The following is a 9,070-nucleotide window of genomic DNA, read 5'->3' as shown; positions in this document are numbered from 1 at the left end:
TGGAGCTGATCCAAAGTTGATAGTTAGCACTTTTTTTCCACCTTAACACTACCAACTGGGTTTAAGGATTTATCTAGCTCCTTGACTGAAGCTGATTGAAACTTTTTTCTTGTGTTCTATACTACTGATATTTCCATTTTTTGACACCTCTTTTCCTCCCTCACCTTCTGGTTGGCTTCCTGCTTTCTGTGATACCACGGACAATTGGTTTGCTTCCCACAGCAATTTTCTTTTTCTAGAGACAATTTATTCAACCCCTAAAACCACTAGTGCAGTTTTGTAGGAGGAAGGCATGGACCTTTATCCCAGAGGATAAAATGTGTATGTTTTTAAATGGTGAGTATAAGTTCCAGGGCAGAGAAGAAGAAAGGGAGGAACATTCCAGAGCAGAAAAGTGATAAGAACAAAGACACTGAGGCATGAGACTGGCACAGCATTTTAGTATAACATGACATAGAACATTATATTGTGATATTGATTTTTTAAATTAGTATCAAGGTATATAACAGCAAGGTATAACTATATATATTTACATAATTTATGGGGTTTTTTTGGTCCCAAGCCTATATATCTTGCCTATTTAATTTTCAAGCTTTCAAGAGTGCTTGGTCTGGAATTTTCAAAACTATGTGAAACATAATTCATGAAGGAGTTAATAAAAACAGCATGACACAAACTTCACAAGGTCAGTGGCGATATGGGCTGCACAATTATTGTTATCTATCATAAGACAACCTATGGAGGGGTAAAGGTCTCTTAAATGAATGTTAGGAAAAGCCAGGCTTCTTGTTCAGGCTTAAACCACCTCACTGTTACAGTGTTAACCTTTTTTAAAATTAAATAATAATAATAATAACTGATAGGAGTACTGTGAATATAAAATGAAAGAGTAGGTAAGGGAACTTTTTAGATATTGAAGAAATAAATATGATTATTGTTTAGCCCAGTATCCTCATTGATTTGGAGTTACAAAGTGTAAAAAATATTCCATTATAATCTGTAAATGCTATAAAGATACGTAAATCACAGAAGACTTCCTCTGTCAGATTAAACAATAGTTCTTATGTTAGAAAATTGGAAATCATACCCAAACCGCTACATAAAAATAAAGCATGCACAGTAGTTTTAAAAACTGATTTGTTAGCATTTTAAACTTATGGATATAATTCTTTGAACAGATATGTGTGAACTCTCATTGGCTTCCAGAGACATTGAAAATTTTTTGAGAACAGAGGATTTCCTTGATGGCGTCTTTCATGTCTTTGTTCCTCAGACTGTAGATTATTGGGTTGAAAAGTGGGGCAAGGACAGCAAACATCAGTGCAATGTCCTTGTCCAGTAGTGGTGGGAAAGTGACAGAGAAACGCAGGTACATGAGTGTCATGCTGCCAAAAAACAGGAAGAAAATAGTAATGTGGGCCGCAGAAGTGGAGTATGCCTTCTGACGGCTCTTACCTGAGGGAATCCTCAGGATCACAGTGATAGTTCTTAAATAGGAAAAGGTGATGATACAGACAGAAGTCAGGATGGAAATAGCATGAATCACACTTCAACACATCATGGATGTGTCTGCACAGGCCAAGCGTAACTAACACAGGTTCAAAGTCACAGAAGAGTTGATGGATTTGGTTGAGACCACAGAAGGGAAGGGTAGAAATCCACACAATCTCTGGCAGTAGCACAAGAAAACCAAAGATGCCAGAGCCGGTGGAGAGCTGGATGCATAGTTGAGGGGTCATAACGGTTGCATAGTGGAGAGGCTGGCAGATGGCAACATACCTGTCAATGACCATCACTGTGAGGAACAGGCCTTCTGTGACCCCAAGTGAGTGGAAAAACTATATCTGCAGGAGGCAGCTAATGAAAGAAATAGTCTTCTCTTTACTGACAAGGTTGGAGAGCATCTTTGGGACGGTCACTGTGGTATACCAAATCTCCAGGAAGGAGAAGACACTGATGAAATTATACATGGGATTGTGAAGATGTATATCCAGCTGGACAGCAAAGAAGATCATGAAATTTCCAACAATAATGAACACATAAATAAAGAGCAACGGAATGAAGAATAAGAGACTACCTTTCTCAAATGAGGGAAATCAGAGAAATAAAATTCAGTCACCATTGTCTGATTCTCCTGATCCGTATTTTCAGGTGTTTCACTTGCTGGCTGATGGAATCAAATATAAAGAGCCAGAACTCTACCTACATTCAAATAACAATAGAAACTTTCTTTTCAAACAGCTCAACACCCTTGAAATGAGGTTGATTAAATTAAATAAAATATACTATGTGAGTTGCTTTGCAAATTATAAAGTGATCATGTCTAACTTGCAAATACCTTTTTAGTAATGATAATACTTTGTATTATCAACTCTTCTGCTGGCTAAGCAAACAATTTTGCTATTTGGACATATAAATTGGTACGAACTCTCCTGAATGTCAATTTGGCAATTTTTATGGAGAGTCTTGAGACTGTTTAAAGCCTAACTTTCACCATATAGCCTAAGGAAAATATTTTAAATATTAAAATATGTACAAAGATATTCACTGGAATATTTATAGGTATTTTTATCTATCTCTCTAGATAGATAGGTAGGTAGTTTTATTCTTGACACAAAATATTAGAGACACAAAATTAGTTGTGACAAAGTGATCCCCTCTGTCAATATGAATAAGACCATGTTTAAGTAGGTATCTTAAAAACCAAGCTCACGGGCTTCCCTGGTGGTGCAGTGGTTGAGAATCTGCCTGCCAATGCAGGGGACACGGGTTCGAGCCCTGGTCTGGGAAGATCCCACATGCCACGGAGCAACTGGACCCATGAGCCACAACTACTAAGCCTGCGTGTCTTGGAGCCTGTGCTCCACAACAAGAGAGGCCGTGATAGTGAGAGGCCCACGCACCGTGATGAAGAGTGGCCCCCACTTGCCGCAACTGGAGAAAGACATCGCACAGAAACGAAGACCCAACACAGCCAAAAAATAAATAAATTAATTTTAAAAAACAAAAAAAAAACAACCAAGCACAGTACTGTCTTCCCTTGCTGACCTCATAATTAACAAAATAGAGTAAACGGAAGAGCCAAATATCATACTGAATTCAATTTACTTTAAAGCACAACTCCTTAGACCCATGTGATATATCTGTGAATGCAAGTTAATCTTAACCTGGGTTAGTTAATAGTCAACAGTAAAGAGGGTTAGTTAATAATTGAAATACCCTATCTAGAAATCACACTCTAGGAGTGGTTTGGTAATATTTCAAAGGCTTTAGTTAGTGGTCTACAGCCAGAGGCAGGTAGCTTCAAGTATCCAGAGCTGCATCTTCATCATAGGGCTCATTAATTAGCATAGAACAGCTTTCCTCAAGTTCAACACTATTAACATTATGCACTAGATAATTTTTTGCTAGGGATGGGGAAGTGAGGGGTTTCCCATGCATTGTAGGATGTTTGGCAGCGACCCTGGCCTCTACATATTAGATATCAATAGCACCGACCCTTTCTTCAGCCATGATAAACAAAAGGTCTCTAGAAATTGCCAAATATTTTTGCAGGGCATAGGTGGGAGTAAAATTGCCCCAGTTGAAAACCAGTGGCAAACAGAACTTTAGATTTTTTTTTCTGGTTAGAAGCCAAGTGACTGAATATGTGGACTGGCTAGAAATAAACCTAAACTATTTCTTGAAGTGATATTAGAATGTGAGCTTGTCAAGCAGCTTATACAGCGTGGAGGGGTGAATAGGTCCATGATTCATTCATTTCTGTGCTCCTCCCTTAACATAGGATCCATCACCTGATCTCAGCAGGTTAGCCTCTCTACCAGTGAGAATTTTGTTACATTTTGTCTTTGATAGAATCTTTCATTCATTCTTCTAATCAGAGAGCCTAAGGAATAGAATTGGGACTTCCATGGACTTCCAAAAACAAGTTTGAGAGTGGTTTTTGTGCCTCCTAGCTAATAAATGTTTGTGCGCATGGCAAAATTCTGAGACCTGCCTTCATTGCATTAAACTACTTGACAGTTTAGCTACTGGAGATGGAAATTCTATAATTTAGTGACATGATAGATGTATTAAGGAGCACTATGATGGTAATCAGACTGTAATGTATAAATGCATCAAATGAACAGGTACACCTTAAACTTACACAATGTTATATGTCAATCATATCTCAAAATTTTTTAACATCTTTATTGGAGTATAATTGCTTTATAATGGTGTGTTAGTTTCTGCTTTATAACAAAGTGAATCAGTTATACATATACATATATCCCCATATCTCCTCCCTCTTGTGTGTCTCTCCCTCCCACCCTCCCTATCCCACCCCTCTAGGTGGTCACAAAGCACCGAGTTGATCTCCCTGTGCTATGCGGCTGCTTCCCACTAGCTATCCACCCTACGCTTGGTAGTGTATATATGTCCATGCCACTCTCTCACTTTGTCACAGCCTACCCTTCCCCCTCCCCACATCCTCAAGTCTATTCTCTAGTAGGTCTGCATCTCCATTCCCGTCTTACCCCTAGGTTCTTCATGACCTTTTTTTTTTTTCTTAGATTCCTTATATATATGTTAGCATACACTATTTGGTTTTCTGCTTCTGACTTACTTCACTCTGTATGACAGACTCTAGGTCCATCCACCTCACTACAAATAACTCAATTTTGTTTCTTTTAATGGCTGAGTAATATTCCATTGTATATATGTGCCACATCTTCTTTATCCATTCATCCAATGATGGACACTTAGGTTGCTTCCATCTCCTGGCTATTGTAAATAGAGCTGCCTTTTCTCCACACCCTCTCCAGCATTTACTGTTTCTAGATTTTTTGCTGATAGCCATTCTGACCGGTGTGATATGATATCTCACTGTAGTTTTGATTTGCATTTCTCTAATGATTAATGATGTTGAGCATTCTTTCATGTGTTTGTTGGCAATCTGTATATCTTCTTTGGAGAAATATCTATTTAGGTCTTCTGCCCATTTTTGGATTGGGTTGTTTGTTTTTTTGATATTGAGCTGCATGAGCTGCTTGTAAATTTTGGAGATTAATCCTTTGTCAGTTGCCTCATTTGCAAATATCAATTGTTTTAATTTAAATAAATAAACATTAATCAGCAGAGGTGAAGAGTCATAGTTCTAGTGGCCCAGACAAAATTTAATAGATGATTTCTCCAGGACTACTGTCCCAGACAAAATTTAATAGGTTATCTTATGACCACCTCTAGTGCTACAACATAAATTCTCCAAAATCCTTCATCCCTGAACTACTTACTCTCTTTCCCCGTACCTCACATGCTTACAAAATGTCAGCAAAGTTTCCACAATCTTTCTTCATTTAAAACCAACAGAAAAAAATCTGGCTCCCCATACTCTTCCCCAATGTATAGAAAACAAAACCATTCACCCATATGCCAAAGTACAGAGCCCACTCCTCATCCTGTGCCCACCTCTTTCAGAAACTGAGGGCTGCCTCCTGTTTCCCAAATGTCTTCATCTTCATTGTTCTGCAGTCCGGCAAATCAGGTTATAACCACAACCACAAATCTAGCTTCTCAGAGAATAGCCCAGTGGGAGAAAGGCTTTCTTCTGAAGGGTTCTCCCCCAATGCCTAGAGGAAAGCAACTCCATGTCCCATGTGGTTAATTAGAGGAACACTTGTTGCCATGCTCCCATTCAGGAGGTTGCAATACCTATGGGAAGCTAGGTCTTTGAGTCCGGCTAGAAATCAGAAGGAAAGAGATACTTAGTTTCTTTTCTGTCTAAGGGGTGAAAGAATTGTTTATATAAAAAGTGTCTGCTGAGACAGAGGAAGGATAAAGAACAAGCGGAGTCAAGCTAACAAAATGTGGTTCAAAGGCAGAAGGATTTTCTCCATTCTTCACTGAAGGAGATTCAGAGCAGTTCAGAGGTAGCACAGCACATCTCTGAAGTATACTATAAAAGATTCTGTCAGCAATTGCACAGCACAGCTCGGCAGAACTTCTTCAGAAGGATCCAGGCTATCAAAGGACCATTAGCAATCGTGGCAGAAAGGAGGGGCTCACATGCATGAGATTTCACGGGTTTAGTGAACCCAGAGGCAGAGAGCCCCACTTACCACTTTTATCTTTGATATCTTTAGTTTCTCTTTTACTACTGACTCCTTCCCCTCTCTTTCAAACATGCACATTTTATTACTGTATCATAGTATCTAAGACACAGTATATCTACTATACCTCAGAGAAAGTTAACCTTGATTACATTACCAACTCCAGTTCTTTCATCTTTTCATTAGCAAACTTCTCAAACGTCATCCACATTGACTAGTTCATTTTGTATCAATTTATTTATTCATCCTCCACAGACTATGCAGAAGCCATACGGCTAAAATTGCATTAATTCCACATTTGCCAATGATCCTCTAACCACAAAATTTTATTGCCATTTTTTCAGTTTTCATTTTCCCTGACAATATTCACTCAGCAAATATATCTAAAGCGGTTTCAAGACATTAAAAACAGGGAATAATGATAATAATAAAGCTGGATCATTTCCAAATTTCACCCGTTGATCATTTATTTGTTCTTGTAATTCTCTTTCTTGATTTTCATCATACAGTCATGTCCTTGTTCTCTGTTAGTTCCCTGAACACTTTGGAAGAAGATCGTAAAATAGACTTAGGTTCAAATTCTGACTGTCACCTACTTAGCTACATGACAATGAGGGATGATACATACTCATTTCAACTTTAGTTTCCTCACCTTTAAAGTGGTTGAGAATAATGCCTAATTTACAAGAATACTGAAAAGATGAAATGAGATGAAATACATAAATGCCTTAACATATTTTTGGCACATACTTAGTAAATACTATATATTATTATTAATTATTTTTTTTATTTTTATTTTTGAAAGAAAATGTAGTCTTTATTGAAATTTAAAACTTCTGCTCTGTGAAAGACACTCTTAAGAGAATCAAATCACAGACAGGGAGAAAATATTTGCAAAACACATATCTGACAAAGGACTTGTTTCCAAATTCCTCTACCCACCAATTATATTCTTTGTCTCTCCTGACATTCCCTACACTTTTTTTCTAGTATCTGGTGCATCCTCATAGTTCATTTATAATCTCTACTTAAATAACACTTATATCTGTGTCCATAGGCTTGTCATCTCTTCTGAAGTTCAGTTCTTCATCCTTAATGGCAATCAGAAATTTCTACTTAGAAGTTCTTTCACATCTCAAAATAACATATCTATAACTCATCTTATAATCACCCACTCCCTTACGAGCTTTTGCTTTGGCTGTTGCTTTATCTGTCAGTAATGGTGCCTGAAAACTAACTCAAACTTAAAATCTGTCTCTTTAATGGTCATCTTTCAGTTGTCAAATCCTATTGATTATTTATATATATTCTTATCTTTTTATCTTCATTATTACTGTCTTATTTAGCCCATTACCTGAGACTATTGCAGAAAAGAGTCTGATGTCTGAATGGTGATGAATAAATGCTAGTTAAATGAATTAACGATATTTCCTACTTCTATAATTTCTCTGCATTCTACACATTATCAAGGTGCAATTTTGTTCATTAATGTCCACTCAAAAATTACCTAATGACTTCATATTTCTTGTAAAATATATTTTAAAAATCCCAAATCTAGGCATTCAAAGACCTCCAAAATCCACCTAACCTGACCCTCCAATGCTGTTTCTCCACTAATTCACTCTACAAGCCCTCTATTTCAAATCAAATATATTTAATATCCTACAAACATAGTTCTTGTATTTTCACTTCTAGACCTTAGCTTATCCTCTTCATTAAGCATATGTTAATTGAGTCCCATGTAAGTCCCTGGGCTGTACACTAGAAGTTCAAATATGAATAAATAATTATAGATAATCATCAAATTTAGACACATAGCTAGATAATTTCAACAACATATGTATGCATTAGATGCTTTAGTAACACCAAAAAAGACCCCCAAACCAGCCTGGGAATAAAGAAAGACTTCCTGGAGGAGGGGGATAATGTGCTGAATCTTGAAAAGTTGGTAAGAATTACAGAGGTGAAATGTGTGCACATGTTTTGGGTAGAGAGAAGAAAGGCAGGGTTGAAATTTCAGGAAGAGGGAAGAACAGGAAAAAAACCAAAGCACAATGGATCAACATAGCATTGTGAGAGTATAGATACAAACAGTTTGGTTTCTGGGACTTACAGTGTAAGGCAAGGAATAGAGTGGGAAATGGGGCTATAGAGATGTGTGAGCAAAAGATCAGGAGTGTCCTTTATTTTCCCTGTCTTTCTTCTTCTTAGATAAACCAAGTCCTATTAAATGATACTACAAGTTAAGTGAAAAATCATGATAGGGAATATATGGGAATAATTAGTAGAGTTGTAATTGAAGGGAAAAGTTAATGTTTAGCTAGATTTGAGCTCAGAGGCTCAAGGTTCAAATTCTTCCCTGCCTTGTATTGCCTATGTGAACTGGAGCAAGCCTTTAGCTGCTATGAATTGTTCCATCTGCAAAATGGGAATAACTCTTGTCTTGGCTTCCTCATACAAATAACTGTTTATTTTTAATTGTGGTAAAAAGCATGTAACATAAAATTTACCATAGTAAACATTTTTAAGCATACAGATCGATTTTTTTAAGAATTAAATGAGATGTGTATTTAAAACTTCAAAAATATATTATTATTATTATCACAGCAGAAGAAATGAAAAACATAGTGAAAAATGAGTGAAAAGCTGAGAAGAGAATAGTGTTTACTGATGGTCTATTCCAGAGAAGCATGATCCTGAGTGAAGTCTATTTTGACTCCCATAGCTATTCTGGGCCCCAGAGCCCAGATGTATACTCCGTTATGAGAGATAAGGTTATTTAGCCACAGGAAAGATTTTGAGTCCTGACCCTGAGGAATGCCTAATTCCTATGTGACACTTTTCCCCTAATGTGTCCCTTAGAGGGGAAAATGAGATGCGCTACGTTTTTTAGATCCTGCCTTATTTAAAGAGAAACTCCCAGGAAAGACAATCTTTGCATTCTAGATATCCCCTAAAGAGCATTCAAAAACATCTATATC

The 9,070-nt window shown here is 37.1% G+C and overlaps 1 protein-coding gene across 1 annotated transcript; it reads right to left on the bottom strand.

The window, feature by feature from the left end:
• Positions 1-1,192: 1,192 nt before the first annotated feature.
• On the bottom strand, positions 1,193-6,294 carry LOC102993751 (olfactory receptor 6K3-like). Its single transcript, XM_028488146.1, is given in 4 exon segments — positions 1,193-1,585; positions 1,587-2,089; positions 2,092-2,167; positions 6,247-6,294. Coding segments are annotated over 4 exon segments (1,020 nt in total).
• Between the last annotated feature and the right edge of the window lie 2,776 nt (positions 6,295-9,070).

This window comes from Physeter macrocephalus, chromosome 4, assembly GCF_002837175.3.
Source record: "Physeter macrocephalus isolate SW-GA chromosome 4, ASM283717v5, whole genome shotgun sequence".
NCBI classification, from domain to species: domain Eukaryota; kingdom Metazoa; phylum Chordata; class Mammalia; order Artiodactyla; family Physeteridae; genus Physeter; species Physeter macrocephalus.
This window is presented reverse-complemented; position numbering and strand designations above follow the sequence as displayed.